This window comes from Elephantulus edwardii, unplaced genomic scaffold (assembly GCF_000299155.1).
Source record: "Elephantulus edwardii isolate Elephantulus edwardi_28Jun2011 unplaced genomic scaffold, EleEdw1.0 scaffold00015, whole genome shotgun sequence".
NCBI classification, from domain to species: Eukaryota; Metazoa; Chordata; class Mammalia; order Macroscelidea; family Macroscelididae; genus Elephantulus; species Elephantulus edwardii.
In genome coordinates, this window is record NW_006399765.1 from 17,788,721 (window position 1) to 17,807,020 (window position 18,300).

At 46.8% G+C, this 18,300-nt stretch overlaps 1 protein-coding gene across 1 annotated transcript; it reads right to left on the reverse strand.

Moving 5' to 3' along the window:
* Nucleotides 1–12,749: 12,749 nt before the first annotated feature.
* LOC102856114 (transcription elongation factor B polypeptide 2-like) lies at nucleotides 12,750–17,864 on the reverse strand. Its single transcript, XM_006881723.1, has 2 exons — nucleotides 17,550–17,864; nucleotides 12,750–12,830 (listed from the first exon to the last, which is right to left on the reverse strand). The coding sequence occupies exons 1-2, from the start codon at nucleotides 17,862–17,864 to the stop codon at nucleotides 12,750–12,752; spliced, it is 396 nt and encodes a 131-aa protein (XP_006881785.1).
* Nucleotides 17,865–18,300: the final 436 nt, after the last annotated feature.

The following is an 18,300-nucleotide window of genomic DNA, read 5'->3' on the forward strand; positions in this document are numbered from 1 at the left end:
GAGAGAGGGAACAGGAAGTCAGACAAAATCCACAGGATGAGTTACAGTGTAGGGGTGGAGAGGAAAGAATGAGGAACGAAGGAACACACACACACACACACACACACACACACACACACACACACACAGAGGAATTCTATTAAAGAGGAATGATGCCCCAGGGCCAGGAACTCTCTGAAGGCCTTTGACTCTGACTCGCATCATCTAATTTAGCCTCTCAATGGCCCAGGAATCACTACAGAAGATAAATGTGACCTGCTGGCAGTTAAGTGGTTTTTCTGGAGCTTACAGAGGTAGTAAGTAGCAGAGAGGTCTGGAACGCAGGCCAAGTGCCCCATCAGAATGGAAGGCTGAGTATCCTCTCTAAAAGCTCCTCTGTCCTTTCTGTCTGCTTGACCATCTCCTTCATCAGGGGAGCTCTAGTAACCTAGTCTGCCTTTTTTTGCTAGTGTGTGGTTCAAAGCTACCACAGCTCCTTGGTAGACAGATAGGTAGTCTTTTTCTGTTGTGATTTCCAGCCAGGGGAACCTGTTGGAGGGTCCCCATGAGTTGGAATTGACTGACGGCAATGAGTTGAGTTTTCCATCAGCCTCAGAAGCCACCCAGGCTCCCTCCTACAACTAAGACTGTCTCCAGGTTGTATCAAAATCCATTTAGGATCCAGGATCCTCTTTGCTGATAAGCACTGAGGGCCTCTTTTTACTCTTCCCTCCCCAAGTATTGGAGAGGGAGAGCAGGAGGCTGGGTCTTGGGAGTCGGCCTGGTAGCCAGCAGGCGGGACAGTGGTGATGAGAGGAGAGGACAGTGGTGATGAGAGGAGAGGACAGTGGAGATAAGGGAGAGGACAGTGGAGACGGGAGGCATGCGAAGGGTACAAGACCTGCCTTTGAAAACAAAACAAACAAAAAAAGACCTGCCTTTGGGAGCACCACTCAACGTTTTTCCCAGAAACATGGTTAATGTTCCCAGAAGGAACAGTTAGCACCTCACTTCTTCAGAATCTTGGTGACTGGGGAAATTCTGGAAAATACTACTGGCCAACAGGAATAACAGAGCTGTGTCCTAGGACTGGAAGCATGGTCAGGCAGAAGAGGAAACCGCTTCCCTGGCTGTCTAGCCCACCCCAGGTGTGACCTACCTAGCAGATGGAGAGTGCCAGGCACCATGTGTCCAGGAGAAATCTCCCCATCTCCAGAGCTGTCAGGGCAGATTCCCAATCTGGGGAGAGACTGTTCCCTTCTCAGGGCTCGCAGTCATCCTCAGCCACCCCTTACTCCTCCAAAATTTCCAGCCGTAGGGCTCAGATTGGTCTGGGGGCAAGGCAGAGATGCTACAATCATCTGCTCCGCATAACTACTTCCAATCTTCATTCCTTCACCACCAACAATTACTCAGACTTCAGTCACGGAAGCTAAGTCAAGATAAGAATTTTCTATGGCACAAAGTAGGGGGTGTGTGAAGGTGGCTTCTCAAGTCTAACAATCTTCTGAAACAGTTCTCGTCCTAATTTTGCCTCTTTTGGGGGAAAAAAAAATAAAAGGATGGGAGACACCCAGCATGGGCCCCACAAGGCTTCTATCTATCTACTCCCCGTTCCCATGCAGAATCCACACAGCTTTGCCTTTGATAGTGGACAGAGGAAAGAATTAGAAATGGATGTGGCTGGTTTCTTGTGATGACCAAGCCTATTATTGCTTTTGCCAAGTTGTTCTGTGATCTACTGTGATCAAACTAATCGTGAGACTCACATCAGGTTGGAGGATCCTGTCTTGTCAGACCACTGAGCATCTCCGTGTGGGTGGGACTGTCCTCAGCTTCCACGCGGACGCCTGCAGGTCCCAGTCACGGCAGCCCAGCAGGGCAAAGAAGCAACCAACATTTCTTACTTGTGTATATTTTGACAAAAAATTTTCTAAAACAAAAATAAATGGCACGTGTGTTTTCTAACTCCTGGGATCAGCGTTCTTTTCTCCTTTCAGGCTTTTACAGACAAGAATGAAACTGGTTGTCCAATTCCTTAGCATGTTTAAACTGTGCTTTCCTATTTGTAATTGGTTTTCAGTCTTCAAGAGGTAAGCTGCTTAGACATTATTGTTAGCCCTCACTTTATAGATGAGGAAACAGAGGCTTAGGGGGAAGTTATTTTCTTTAAGAGGTTTCAATGAGAATCTAACTCAGGTCTCTGAATTGAGCGAGAATGAGAGTTGATCCCCTCTGCTGAGGAGGCGCACAGGGCGCTACAAAGCAATAGAAGGATCTAGGGAAATGATAGGAGGGCTCAAGAGGTTGTCAGCTTCCAGTAGAGTCCAAGAAAGAGCCCTGCACAGTCACCTCCAGGGACCTATGTCAACCACGTTCACCTACCAAGAGCGGCAGACGCGATACATTTCCAAAAAGCAAGAGTTGTGGTTTGGGGCTTTGGTTCTGTTTTTGCTTTTGTTTGTTTTGTTATTTGTTTTGCTTTAGTTTTGCAAGTGTTTTTTTTTTTTTTGCAAGTGTTATTTTTAAAAAGCCTTCCCAGCCCTCTTTGTAGTTACTCTGCTTTTGTGAACCTTGGCCATTAGAGATCATGGCCTTAGCACCGTCACTTGATGGTGTGCTGATGTCAGCGCTCCTGAGAGCTAGTTGTTAGTTTTCTTCCTAATTCTGTGCTTAGTGGGACCATATGCATCACTGTCAATGACAATGGCTACAAATCTTGGACTTTTCCCCCAGAACATTCACTGATGGGTGTAAAAGGGGCTTTACTTATGGTGGGGCTGTGGTACCCCTAGTATAAGACACATGTCTGCAATATTCTAGACATGGTTGAGCTGGATGGCCCTTTAAGCACTTCACAAAAGGACAGGGAGGGGTTTTGATCTATGAGTCAAACATTTTGGCAATCAGTGTACCCCTGGGCAGATCTCTCTACCTCTCTACCCCTCATCTGTAAAATAAGAATGTACTTACCTATTACACTGAAGGTTTTTAAATTTTTTTTTTAAAGAAAAGATAAAAGAATGCACATGTTGCAAGGAGGGACCAGTCCTTGGAGAGGGACATCATGCTTGAGAGGGTGGGGGGACAGCACAAGAGAGGAAGACCCTTGATGTGATGGATTGACTCAGCGACTGAAGTAATGGGGGTAGGTGTGTCCGAGACAATCAGATTGGCTTGGGGTAGGGCAGGGTTCAGAGCTATTGTACATAAGATCGCTATGAGTTGCAGGCAATTTAATGGCACATAACAATAACAACTTAGCTCAAGAGACAGGATTAAATGGGATGACATGATAGCTAACCATGAGAGCTACATACTGATCACACACACACACACACACACATCACCGTAGTTCCCCGCATCTACTGGGACTCATGAGTAGAAACTCTTTCTCGAGTACCATATAAGTAAGAGGTTAACCATGAACTTCTCCAACCTCAAGAGCACCCATTAGCTTCCTGTCTGACCCTGGGGTCATTCTCATCTTCCCCTGTCACTCTCCTCAGCTCATCAGAGTCAGGAAATGTTTTGCATAATGCAATGGAAGCCTTGTCCACGCCGCCTCCTGCACGGCCCTGGGGTGGGGGCCCAAGGAGATTCTTTCAGTCCTGGAGTGTGCTGCTTAATAAATCCGTATCAAAGCCATAAAGCCCGCGCTGCCATAAATTCCTCTGGCCTTGGCTCCTCCACCTCATCAGCCCTTTGCCCCAGTTTATCTCAGATCTCACCGTTTGGTTTCCATTTAAGTTGCAAAACAACAGCACTTTGAGTAACAAACAGCAAATCTCCTTCTCCCCATTTCAGAGATGATGAAACCAAGGTTCAGAGAGGTGAAGGGACTTGACTTAGGTCACATAGTGAGTGGCTGAATGAGGACTTGAGATCACACCTTCTCCACCTACCCACGTAGTCTGATTAAGAATTGGGAATTCTGTAAGATCTCCTTTTGGAGCCTCTACAAAAGGATGTTCCTTTAACCATGCTGCTCAAAACTTCTTAAGCCCACCAGCCCAAATGGAGCTCATTTCTCAGAGGAGAAACCAGAAGGGACTCTGGGTGATAGTCTCTGAAGACCTATGAAGTACAATTGACCCACCATCTCAGATGGGTAGGATTCTAGAGCCCACAACACCTTTGGTCTACATTTCTCAAACTGCTGTGTCATATGTAAAATTGCAAAACCTGATTCAGGACACCTGAATTCTAGGATCCCAATTTGCAATCTGATGACAGTGGAATGAAAACTCAGAATCATGATGTCAAGGACAACATTTATTGAGCGTCTCCTCTCTGCCAAACCATTATTGGGCACAATTCAATCCCCGTGACCACCCTCTGAGACAGACAGTCTCGTTCTGTTTCACAAATGAAGAAACCTGGATTCAGAATGAGGACGACACTGGCCCAGCCAGACCCTCGCCCGTAAAGCTGAGAATCAAACCATGGGTGTCTGACGGTGCCGAGGGGACACCGTTGATTCATGGTGAGAGCAGGAGAAGTAAGTCAGTGGTGAGTTAGTTCATCATGTGGCAAGTGGCCGTGGACAAAATCAATGCCGAGGCGCCCCAAGCTATGAAAAAGCAGAAATATAGGCCGAAAGGAGTCACACCCCAAAGACACATTACGTGATTCCATCCATTATGACATTCTGGAAAAGTCAAAACTATAAGGGACAAAAAACTCTAGTTTTTAGAGGTTACTGGAGGAAGGTAGAAGGACAGTGAAAGAAAGAACATAGATTCCTCAACCAGGTGGGTTGACACGGTGACCACAGCAAAGGGTTAAGGTGTATCAGAGACAGTGAGGATGGCACAGAATTGGACTGGGTTCAGATCTTTCGTTCATAAGGTCACTATGAATCGTACTCAACAGCATCAATAGCAATAGTAGGCTGCAATCCCAGAGTGTGTGGTTCGAATCCACCAGATGCTCTGCTGGAGAAGAAGAGGCGATCTCCTCCTGTACCAGTCAGATCCGATATGACGGCACACACACACACACACACACACACACACACAAATAATAATTTTTTTTAAAAAAAAGACCCAATAGTAGGCGCTATGGTGGCTCAGTGATAAGAAGCTGCAATCCCAAAGGCACGCAGTTCAAATCCACCAGATTCTCAGCAGCATAATGGGCAATCTCCACCAGTGTGGTGTACTGTCTCTGAAAACCCACTGGAGGGTCAGCTATGGATTGGTTCCAACTCAATCACAAACAATAACAACAAGGATTTGAATACAAAGGGGCAGAAAGGAGGGGAGTTCTGGGATGACGGAAATGTTCTATGTCTTTTATTGCGGTGATGGTTACATTTCTGCATCTGTTTGCCAAACCTTGTGAACCATACACTAGAAAGGGTAAACTTTAGTGTATGGAAATTATACCTTCTTCTTTTTTTTTTAATGGAAAAAGAAAGCACCAAATTACTCATTTAAAGAGGGAGTGTAGATAGGGAGGGGTCTCTGAGTCACGCACACAGTTAATGAGCACAGATACAAATTGGAAGGCTGGAGGCCGGTGTGCCTTCTAAGAAAGTCTTAGCAGTCTACTTCCAAAAGAGCTACAGAAAAACCCCCAACACACATGGGGCTCTCCTGAGACAGAGACGGCTCTTCAGCTATTGGTTTAACTGGTAGACAAGGAGGAGACATAGTGAGAGCTTCCCTCTGAGCCTTGTCACCACTGAGGCCAGAAAACCAGAGGTGGGGGGGGGGCCTGGAAGGGAAAAGGCCCTAGGATTGCTGTAGAAGGGACCTCAGCGAGCCTCGTTTGGGACATACTATGTGCTAAGGGTGCTGCCACCCCAGCACCCTCGCTGGCTTAATGGCCCCCTGATAAGGGCCTGCGGTGTGCTGAATTAACTGCGCTCAGTTTACGTTGTTGTTAAGCACCGAGGAGTTGAGGACACTCATAACAAACCTACAGACAACAGCTCTAAACCCTGACCTATCCTGTACCATCGTCATCAGCTCTGACATGCTTGAGCCCATTGCGCAGTCTCTATCAATCCATCTCATTGAGGGTCTTCCTCTCCTGCACTATTCCCCCACCTCTGGAAGCATGATGTCCTTTTCTAAGGAATAGCCTTTCCTAGCAACATGCCCATATGAGATAAAGCTTCACCATCCTTGCCTCCAAGGAGCACCCTTGTGGCCCTTTCTCCAAGACGCCCCTGTTTGTTCTTTTTGCATTCCATGGGATATTCAGCACTCTTCTCCAACACCACAACTCAAATGCATCAATTCTTCTGTCATCCTTATTCATTGTCCATCTCTCAGATACATAGCAGGTGACTGGAAAGACTGTGACTTGAACCAAGTGCACCTTAGTCTTTAAACTGATATCATTGCTCTCTAGGGCTTTGGAAAGACCCCCTGACAGCAGACTTTCCCAGTGCTATACATCTCCTGATCTCCTGACTGCTGCTACCAAGGGATTTGATTATGGCTCTAAGCAAGATGAAATCATTGACAATTTCAACCTTTTCTCCATCTATTTATTATGTTGCCAACTGGCCCAGTGGTGAGGATTACAGACACAGGGACATGACTCGTCCTGGGGAACTCAGTAATAAGGAGAGAAAACCCCAGCTGGTGTTCCCTAGGAATGAGTCGGCGAACACACAAATTATGCCCTCCTTCAAGGTGCCAAAGCTTCCCGAGCAAGTTCAAGCTGAGGATATGAGAACGTGATATTTTTAGAGAACTTGGAGTCATAAAACTTGTTCCATTTCCCCAGCTTGTGCAACACCCAGCCCTTCCCCCTGGAGCTCTGAAATTGCTCCCTGGCCTTGGGAAGCACTCTGTTCCCCGCTCCCCCCCAGGCTTATCTCAGGGGGAGAGTGAAACTGTAAAAGCCTTTATGGCTTTGAGATCACGTCTGGCTGAGGCAGTGATTGTTGCCATAAACCTGAGCTTGTCCCTGCAGGGTGATGTCCTGAGTCAAGGGGACCGGGGAGCGGCCAACTGCTGAGCCAGGCATTTGGGGGCCTGTGGTCAAGTCCATCAGACTTATCTCTTGCTCACACAAACCCCAAGAGGCAGCAGTCACGACCATTTTTTTCTTTTTTTTTTTAATTCTCTCACACACCTTTGTTCCCATTCTGATATCTCTAGAGTTAGCATGAATCTTGGATCAGGCTGTGGCCATCACAGCCTAATTGGTTTAGTGGCAAAATAACTGATGGATGCAAATGGACTTGCTTCTCATCTCTTTTTTAAATTTCTTATTTTTATTATTTTTGTGTGTATACTGTCAAATCGGATCTGACTGGTACAAGAGGAGGTTGCCCCTCCTTCTCCAGCAGAGCATTTGGTGGATTTGAACCACATACCTCTGGGATTGCAGTGCAGCTTCTTGCCACTAAGCCACCAGAGCTCCCTCTTCTCATCTCTCTTAAAGTGATTTCCCCAGCCAAACCATTTCAAGTGTGCCTTCCCCAGAGTTCTGAAAGGGAGCAAGATTCCATGCTGTTGGGAGGGTTTATAGGAAGCTTTCTGCGCACTCATATTTCTCATTATCCCAGCCAGCAATCCCAGTCTGACCAAGTCCATTGTGAACAGCACCATTCCTTGTCCTTGCAGGTCCCCCGGTACTAAGGATTATGTGTCTGAAATCAACCCAATATAACCATCTGACCTTGGATCAGGCAATACCAAACTCTCGCCTTATGTACCTGATGGAGAAACTGACACCCATTGGTTTGCTTAATTTGCCCAAGGTAATTAAGCTTAATTTGCTTAAGGCTATGGCAGCACAGGATCTGCCCCTCAAGGCTCAGACTCACACAGCACCCAAACAGTGCCCTTTCCAATGGCACATGCTTCTTCGATCCAGAAGAGGTACACTGGAAAAGGAGGGCAAGGAACTCAGAGCCGATCACAAGAAAGGACTTCCTGATGAGAGGGATTGCCACGTCATCAAGAGACTGTGTGAAAGGTCTTTCACCTGTGGCTTGTTAAGGCCAACAGGTGATCTCAGACAGCTGCACTTAGGGAGCTGATGAGAGCGTCCGGTTGTTCAGAGGATGGGGCCAAATTACATCAGGAATCTCTTCCGTTCCTATCAGAGCTGACCTCTTCCCGCTTAAATCATGGCTTTGTAGCATCCCTAGGACAGAATCCAAACTCCTCCGTTGGGCTTTCATAACCTAACTCCTTATCTGTGACATCCCCATCCACTCTCTCCTTTGGATATTCCATCCACGCCCCTTTGCTCTCCTTGCTCTTCGACACACCAACCTGTTCTGATTTCACAGCCTTTATTCTAATACTCCTTTTGTCTGGAGCAGTCTTTACCCGGCCCTCGCCATGTTGCTGCCAAGTCAACGACAACTCACAGCAACCACATGAAAAATGGGTATGGACCTCGCGCTATCCTGTGCCATCCTCATCATCTTTGAGCTTGTTGTTACAGTCACTGTGTTAGTCAGTCTCACTGGGAGATCAATCTTCTGTCTTTTACAGACCCTCTCTGTGAATCCACCTAACGCTTCTTTCCCCAGGAACAGTTTTCTAAGACTGTAGCCCACTTCCCTGTCTTGAAGGAAGCACCTGTAAGCATCATCTTCCCCGAGTCCCTTATAAAAAAGTATAAAATCCATCCTCTTAACTCCTAGTGAAGGCTGGTCTTCTGCTTGAGAGCCAGCCCGGCAGTTTCTCCTCAATAAACTATCTTTCTTGGCCTGCACTGGGTTCTGTCCTTCCTTGGTGACCTTACATCCTTCATGGTTCAACATTCCCCCAAATGATAGACTGTCCTGTAAGGTAAACAGTAACACCAAGGAGGTTCCTTGGAACAATCAATCAAAAGAGATCAAGAGGGCAACACTTGCCTGGAGATCAAGTTCAGAAAGTGAGAAGGGATAGGAAGGTGCATACATGAGAGCAGTTCACTTAGAGAGGAAGTTCAAAGAGTGCCGCTCCATTGCAGAGAATGCAATCAATGCCCAAAACAAAATATATGTTTTGGATGTGAAACCAATTTGCTCCATAAACTTTCAGTCCTATCACAATACAAAGTTTAAATAATTTTTTAAAAGGCCATGTTGTGCTACCAAACACATGAAAATATATTCAATGTCATTAGGCATCAAGGAGATGGCAATTCAAGGTCACCACGAGATACCATTTCAGTCCCACTGCCAGGGCGAAGATAAAAAAAAAGACAGGAAATAACAAACGTCAACAAAGATGGGGCAATCATTGTTGGTGGGAATGCAAAAGGAAACAGCCATTGTGGAAAACAGTGTGGCATCTCCTCAAAAAGTGAAAAATACAACTACACTGCTATAAAGACCTGATTCCAACTCACAGTGGCCCCATGCGGCAGAGGAGCACTGCCCCACAAGATTTCCAAGCCTGTAAATCGTCTGTCTCTGGGGGAGCAGCTAGTGGGGCTGAATCAACAGCCTTTTGATTAGCAAACCAACCCTTCACCCACCGTACAACCAGGGCTCCTAGGTCTACATTCAAAAGACTGGCAGGCAGAGACTCAGAGACTTGTACACCTCTGTTCATTGCAGCACTGTTCCCAACAGTCAAATGGCAGAAGCAAATGAAACACTCATCTACATCCGAATAGATAAAATGTGATACAAACAGACCATGGAATCCTACTGAGTCAACAGGAGAAATGAAGACTTGAAATAAGCAACAGTACATGAATGGAGCTGGAAGACATTGTGTCTGGCCTCACTTATATAAAGGTTCTCTTACTGCCATCACGTCAGAATCCACTCATAGCTGACCCTCCAATAGTTTCTCAGAGGCTGTAAATTGAGTGAGAGGAGATTGCCCACCTTTGGCCCTCAGAGCTGCTGGTAGGTTTGAACTGCCGGAGAGATGCTGCTTTGGGGTTAATATCACAACTCCCTACAAACTGCACCACCAGAGCTCTCTTACACAGAGGCAAGAAAAGGCAAATCTATTCAGAACAAGGTTTATTAATAGTTACCAAGGCCAGGAAAGAAGAGAGAAGGAGGGCAAAGACGCTGGCAATATCCTGTCGATTACGGTTGTCCAGTTATTCTTTCCAATCACTGCAAACGATGTCAGTAAGTTCCATACCTGTTAAAAGGAGAATTGGCGGAAGTTGTACAGCAAACATGTTTACAACAACGATCAAAAAACAAAACATGAAACGGCTTAGGTTGCTTAAGTATAACCAAACACTTAATGGGATTTGATTGCTTGGTTTTGTGGTTTAGGGTCATGGTTTTATGGGATATACCGCTTAATTTGCCTCATAATGTGTTTAATGCTTCTATTCTATCTCCTGGTTTGTTTTTTGGTTTGGGGGGGGGGGTCTTAAAAGCTTGCGAGCAGCCATCCAAGGAACAATAATGGACCCTATTTGCCTGGAGCAACAGTGGAAGAAGGAGAGTCGTGAATAAGAGGAAGAAATGGTTGAATGGTTCACCACCTCCATGAATAATTGCCTCCTTTGCCATGAAACCAGAACAACTGGATAGTGCCTAGTTATCATTACTGGACATTTTGATAAAAGAGCCTATAGAAATATTCTGATCAAAAGGGGAGACTAATGCAGAACAGAATATGTCCTTATTGTGGTTGTTCTGAGGCTGGATAACCTCTGAAACGATTTCTTTATCATCTTTAAACTTTAAAACAAAAATATCCTCTGAAATCTTCTTAAAACCAAACAGCAGTCTGTCTATTAAAAATGTCTGCCTTGAGCATTATGCTTTTTTAAGATCTGTCAGTATGGGATCAAATTGGCAAGAGCAACACATGGGATTAGAAGGGAACCTTACAGTGCAGGAACTGATGTTAACACGGGAGGGACAAAAGAGAAAAAGAGGATGAGAATAATAGTAAGGTCCTAAAATTGAACACAAAGAAACTCTCGAATTGGTATATGTTTTTCTTCTGTGGTATTCTCAATAACAGGGAGCTCTAGTGGCCTGGTGGTAAGAAGCTGCACTGCGATCCCAAAGACAAGCCGTTCGAATCCAGCAGCTGCTCTGCAGGAGAAAGACAGTCAGTCTCCTCTCATCCAATTTACTGCCTCTGGAAACCCGCTGGAGAGTGTGCTATGAATCAGCTCTGACTCAACGGTACGCAACAACAACAGCAACAACAACGTTCTCAGTAACCGCAGCTCATTGCTGGAATTACTAACAGTTGGGAGGCCTGCAGTTTTGCTGTGAGGAATCTCAAGACACAGTCCTTCCAAGTGGGAGATGTTAACCTTCTGAGACTTCAGTTTCTGTGTTTTTAATACCCTCTAAGGGAGCTCTGGGTGCACTGCCGACCCAAAGGCAGGTGGTTCGATTCTAGCAGCTGCTGTACAGCAGAAAGACAAGGCATAGCGTTTACAACATCTGAAAACCCGCTGGAAGGTCAGGCATGAGTTGATTCCAACTCAACAACACATGTTAACCCAAAGGCAGAGCCTTTCCAGCAGTTCAAATCCACCGGTGATTCCCAGGGAGAAAGGTGAGCAATTCCCATGCAATTCCCAGCCTCAGAAACCCAAGGAAGGATCAACTATGAGCCAGTTCTGCCTCAAAGGCCATGAGTGTGTGAGTGAAAGTCTCTAAGACGAGGATGATATGATTCTGAGATTTCAGGTTCTGCTTCATGGACCCCATAATTCTGTGAGTTTAACATTATAGGATATATTTATTAGCACAAGTGCAGCAATCTGTCCCTGCCAGGCACAATGCTGACATCTGGGGATGCAGTAGAGAAAAGACAAACCCTGGTCCTGACCTTCTGTGCCTCATAAGTGAGGGGAGACTGGTCAGTACAGAAACACGGTCAGCACAGGGGCCAGAGGAGCACACTTACTGGAAGGGACAGTACAGAAAAAGCGTTCCACCTTCCTATGAAGATGGCACAGAAAGCCAAGAAGGATGCCCCTAAAAGGCATCCAAAGAAATCTGGATGTCACCCACCTCCGGTCACCCACCTTCTGGTGGCCTGAGACACTGAGACTCCAAAGGCAGCCCAAATATAAAAGGCAACCTGGAAGAGCACTCCCAGGAGAAACAAGCTTGACCACTATGCCATCATCAAGTTTCCCCTGATGACTGAGTCAGCCATGAAGAAGACAGAAGGTAACAACACTCTTGTGTTCATTGTGAATGTCAAGGCCAACAAGCACCAAAGCGAAAAAGCTGTAAAGAAAGTCAACACTTTGATTAGGCCTGATGGAGAGAAGGCCTATGTCTGACTTGCTCCTGACTATGATGCTTTGGATGTTTGCCAACAGAATTGGGTTCATCTAAACTAAGTCCAGAGGGCTAATTCTAAATACAAATTTTTCTTGCCCAAAAAAAAAAATAAGAAAGAAAGAAAAAGAAAAGTGTCCCAGAAGAGGAAGCAACATCTGAACTAAGTCAGGAAGGAAAAGTGCCCTAACCTGAGGAGGGGGCGCTGGTGTAGCCCATGTTTCAAGCAGAGAGAACAGAAGGTGCAAAGGTCCAAGGGTGGGAGTGAGTGCATCGAGTACATGGAGGAGACTAAGCAGCTCCGTGTGAACCAGGGCAGAGCGGGACAGGTGGAGCAGGGTAGCAAGAGGCGAGGATGTGATCAGATGACGGGGCGCCTACTACACCATGTCGTGGAGTTTGAACTTTATCCCAGGGGCAAAAGGGAGCCGGTGAAGGGTTTTAAGAGGAGGAGAACCGCCGTCTGCTCCGTGTTTTGAAAAGCCTCTGGCTGCTGTGTGGAGGGGGGTTTGGAAAGAAGAGAGAGCAGAGCAGAGGTTTGGAGTCGACTCCAGGTGAGAGACGAGGCTCAGGTGACAGGGCGAGTCTCCACGGTCAGTGTGACGGTGTGACCATGTGACGGTGTGACGGTGTGATGGTGTGAGGGGCGCTAGGGGTGGACAAGGTTGCCGACCTGCGAGCGAGCCCAGGACTCCTGCATCCAATGTCCCTTCTTTCTTTAACACAAAGGCCCTTTGAGATCACTGTCTAGTTATAGCCCTTGACATTGCCCTTCACTCTCCCTTCAGAGCCTCAGTTTTCCATTTCACAAACTGAGGATTATCAGTGCTTTCCCATTTGCAAAGTGGGGCCAATCCAGGCCCTGCTTGCAGGCCAGCCATGTGGGTGAGAGCGTGGAATCCCCACCTGCACAAACAGGTGGCTGCAGCAGGTGTGGGCTCAAGGCACTCAACACACGGCCAGTTCAGCAAAGACCTTGGTCTTGAAAGAAGAATGGTCACAGTGAAGCAAATAGAAGGGTGAGAATGGGCCCTGGTCATGCCTGGCCCTGGGACGGAGGCTGTGCTGGTGTCTGAGTCTGGGCTTGACACTTGAGCTTGTTTGCTTCTGGTCAGAGAGGAGTATGAGTCAAGAGTTACCTGTGATACTGCCCTGTCCAAACCTCTGACGTTCACCTTTCAGATAACATTACCATCATATCAGCTCAAAACTGCAAAGTCTAGCTTGGGAATCGTTTACTTAATGCAGCATGGCACTATGTGAAAATTACAACCTCATGTTCTGTATTTTTCACTGATGAAAGTTGTCAATGATGTAACATTTCCCCTCCAGCGCCCCCCTCCCCAGGATTTTCTCATTCTACACCCAGCAGAACAGTTTCCGATTTTTTGGCAGTAGCAGAACCAGAACCCACTGAGCAAGAGTCTGATGCCAGGAGGCCTGGGACACCTTAGTGCAGCCTGAGTCTGTGGAGAGCAGCACACATGCGCATGCGCACGCAGCCCACCACCCAGCCCACCTGGCTGTCATCCCCAGCACCTTAAAGAGCAGGAAGTTTTAGGAATCTAATTTAGCAGGATTTTGAGACTCTGTCTCACATACTTTGGGTATGTAGCCAAGAGAGGCCAGTCTTTGGAGAAGGATATCATGCTTGGAAGGGTGGAGGGACAGCACAGGAGAGGAAGACCCCAGATGATTGACATAGTAACTGATAATGAAGGTAGGTGTGTCGGAGACAGTGAGACTGGCTCAGGGTAGAGCGGGGTTCAGCACTATTGGGCATAGGGTTGCTATGAGTAAGTAGATGGCACATAACAACAACAATTTAGAGGGGTGGAGCAGAGCGGGGAGCAGAGAGGAGGGGATCCACCAGGAGGCCCTGGAACCAAGGTCACCCCAAAAGCAGAGCAGGAAGAATGAATGACAGGAGCCTGCAAGGGTGTGGGGAATGAGAAGCAGCATGCGTTTGGACCGAGCTCCCTGGGGCTGATTCTCCAGATCTCTTTGGCTCACTTGAGAAAATCACATTTAAGGAAGGCCCCCACAGACTGGGCTAGATAGAAAGAAGTAAGCTCTGTGGGCCCCTTCTCTGATCCTGCCCCTTAATTCCCAGATAGCTCTTAGGAGATAAGACTTCTAACAGATAAGCCACCTGGATCCCAGTCGGCCTTGACCCATGCAGGCGCTCAAATACAAAAGTATTAGTTATGACTTGCTGAAATGACCTCTCACAGCTGGTGGTGGAAACTGCCCTCGTTAATAGAAACTACTCAATGGCCACTTTCAGGCGGGGCCCTTGGCCTGCCTCAAATGTGGCTCTGTCCAGACATAGGCACACTTAGGAGTTGGTGTTAAAATTCTCCCTACCTGCAGCCAGCTGGCCCTCCCAGAGGCCTCCTCCCCCCAACTCTTGGTCTTACACTCTCCCAGGGGCGGCAGAACCCTGCTGGGAGTCGTCTAGCAGGAACAAGATTTCCTGGGGAGATTGGAGCCAGCCAAGCCCTGCCCAGTTGTTTGGCTCCAACCTGCTTTCAATCCAACCCACCCTCTAGGGTGAAGGCCCTACTATACAGGTGACTTGTGAGCTCAGACAAAAGTGGGTCTCTGACACAGAGACCACACTGTCTCGTCAAGACGTGGACATGGCCCCCAAAACCATACCCACGTCCTCATATGCACTCCTGAGATATATATAGTTTGTTTTTTGCCAGTGGTTCAACTTCAACTCGGTTCAATCATAGCTCATCAGTCAGGTAACATAACTGTGACTGCCCCATGGAGATGACAGAACACTGAGGGTCCCTCTCTCTGCTTCCAGGAGGAAATGGGGAAGCCAAAGCTGGTCTGCCTAGAGCCACCCAGTGAGGCCTGAGCTCTCAGCCCACTTCCTTGTCTACAAGCAGTAACTCTGCCAACATCAGAGGAATTAAGTTCAAATAGGAAGTTTTAGTGGCACAGAACATGTGTATTTCTATCATTTCCATCCAGGTCCATTGAATCCAAATCTTCAGGATTCCCAATTGATTTCTCCTGGCTCTTACAGTCTTATGTACATATCACCTGAGCATTTATGATATAGGTTCTGACTTACTATATCCTGGGTGGAAATGCAAATTTTCAGAGAAGGACAAATCAGAATGAAGGGTTGGAGACTCAAGATAAAAGTCACTGGAGAGAAAGATGACCTTGGGGAGGACAGCTGAGGGGCTGTGTCAGAGATAGGTTGAAGATCTAGATCTTTTTTTTTTTCTTTTTACACTCCCTCCCCAAATACTGAGACCAGAAACTGATGATTTGGATATCCCAAAGCATGCAACAGAGACAAGTCAAAAAGAATCAATGTTAGACATCTTCATTTAAAGACTATACAAAGCAAGCTAGTTGTCACCAAAAGAAGACCTAGATTTCATGTGATGCCCTTTTGTACTTTTTGAGTGTTCCTCCATCCCTCCCCCCTCAGCAAATGCACATTCCAGCAAGTGCCAATCAATCAAACAAATAATCACAATGCAATAAACAATGACATGAGCCAGGCCCTTTTGTAACTTCCTGCCTTTGCCCGTTGTCCCTTCTCGTTGAAACATCTTTCCTATTTTGGTATTTTGTTTTTCCTTTCTTCCTCCTAGAAAAACATGCATCTTTCAAGAGCGTACTCAAATGTCCTGCCTTCTGGGGTCTGTTTAGACTTTGTATGATGGTAATTCTTGACTTTTCTACTGTCACCACTATAGCCACAAGCATACTGTCACCTGCCCTCTTAGGGTCCCAGAGGGCTCTATGGATCACACTTGAGCACTTATGATTTTGACTTGTGGTTGGATTGGTCCAAAGGAAGGAATCAGTGGAGATTAAAGGGCAGGATGAGGGAGAAGCGGGGTGTTTATACCACCAAGACCCTTGCTATCAGGCCTTGATTTTAGCAAGGGCTGCATTTATCCATGAGCTCTCAGGGTGGCACTAACAGTTTGTACTCGCCACTAACTGAAAGGTTGGTGAGTTAAAAATTGCATGTCAGCTCTGATAACAAGTGTTGAAGAATAAAGACCTGGCAATTTACTTTCAAAAAAATGAGCTGCTGAAAGGGAGCACAGATATGCTTGAGTACATTTCGGGTTGTCTTGAGTCAGACACAATTTGACAGCAGGCTTTACATTTCCTCAAGAACTCAGCTTCTGTCTCACACCCACTTTGATGGCTACTAATGGCACCCCCACATATGCACAGTAGAACTGCTCTGTAGGGTGCCCCAAAGCTCCAGCTTTCTAGAAGCAGAATGCCTTATATCTTGATATCATTCTTTCCCTGGGTTTAGGAGGTTCTCAGCACAGGGACCACCAGGTGCAAAGAACAAGCTTTTTCCTCCACCTTCTCCTTCCTCAGCGGTAAGAGGTCCCTCCTCCCTGCTTACTTCTCTCTTCTTTCATCTCTTAGAAGATAAAAGGTAATGCAGCCCACATGCCAGGGAAACCTCCTTTACATGTGATTGGAACTGTGACTTGAGAAGGGTGTGACATCCCATCCTAACCCTTCACAGATGATTGGTTCATACCATCAGATCACATTATGGAGTGATTACCTCATCATATTACTGCCAAATTCTGTCATTCTATTGCTAAACCACTAACAATCACAATCTTACTGAGGCTGACGAAAAGGGGAGTTCAATCCCTGACAATTATGAATGAATGACACAGCTGGTTACCACTGGGTTTGTTGTGACTCACAGTGATCCTGTGTGTGCCAGAGGACATCTGTGCCCTAGGATTTTCAATGGCCAATTCCTTGGATTATCAGGCCTTTTTTCTGAGGCACTTGTACGTGGAGTCAAACCACTAACTTCTTGGCTAAGAGCTGAATTTTTGCTACTGCTCGTACCCAGTAAAGACAGAAACAGGTTTTACAAGACTAAGCGTGGTCACTCTTTGCTTTCCACTCCTCATCTCTATTTGCTCAATTATTCTTATGCAATTCCTGCAGGATGTCCTCGTAAATACTAGTTCTAGAATTCAGTAACTTTTTTTTTGTTTTTGCTTGTTTGTAAACATGGTGATTTTATTAATGTTGGATGTTTTTTGTTTCGATTTTTTTTTTTTACATCCAACTCTCTTTTCTGGGAGGGGTGGGGTAGAGGTCACCCCCCTCAGGGCCCAGCGTGCTCATCGTCGCTGCTTCCTGCATTTTCTTCTTGCATCTCCTCCTCCTCCTCCCCCTCCTCCTCTTCTTCTTCCTCGTCCTCCTCCTCCTCCCCCTCCTCCTCTTCTTCTTCCTCGTCCTCCTCCTCCTCTTCCCCCTCCTCCTCCTCCTCCTCCTCCTCCTCCTCTTCCCCCTCCTCCTTCTCCTCCTTCTCCGGCTCCTCTGCCTCCCCCGCCTGCTCCGCCCCCTCCGCCTCCTCCGGGTTGGAGTAGGGTTCCATGTGGAGGTCCTCAAAGGTGCCATCCACCCACAAGGCTAGCCCCACCGTGGCCCGGTCCCAGAGACTCGCCGTCTTGCCGGTGAAGCCGCACTCGAGGAGCGTCATGTTGTCTTCGTCCAGGAGCTGGTCGTCCTTGTAGAGGCACTGTTCCTCAGGCAGACGCTGAAGGATGCCCTCGATCATAAGCTTCAGCTCCAGGACGGTGCTCGACTCCTTGGAGTCGATGAACACGGTGGTCTTGTGGCGGTGAACCATCAGAAACACGTCCATGATAGCGGCTGCCTCTAACAGTCAATGCACCTGCGTGCCCCGATGCAACTGCGCACCCTGATGCGACTCTTATATGACAGCGTGCTCTCAGTCTTCCCGCGTGTCAGATCGAATTCAGTAACTTTTGTACAGAGAAATTCCTAAAACCCAATTCTGACTTACAGCAACCCTCCGTTAGGATTCCTTAAAGAGAGCAGACAGTCCATCTTTCTTCCATGGAACATCTAGAGGCTAATAGGTACACAAACATCATGATAATGGAGAAGAGATTGAAATTGTCAACTGTCTCATCTTTCTTGGATCCACAATCAACCTTGGTGCCAGCAGTTAAGAAATCAAAAAATGAGGCACATTGGGAAAATTTGCTATCAGGGATCTCTCCTGAGCAATAATGTTCATTTAAAGACTAAAGTGCACCTGATCCAAGCCATGGTCT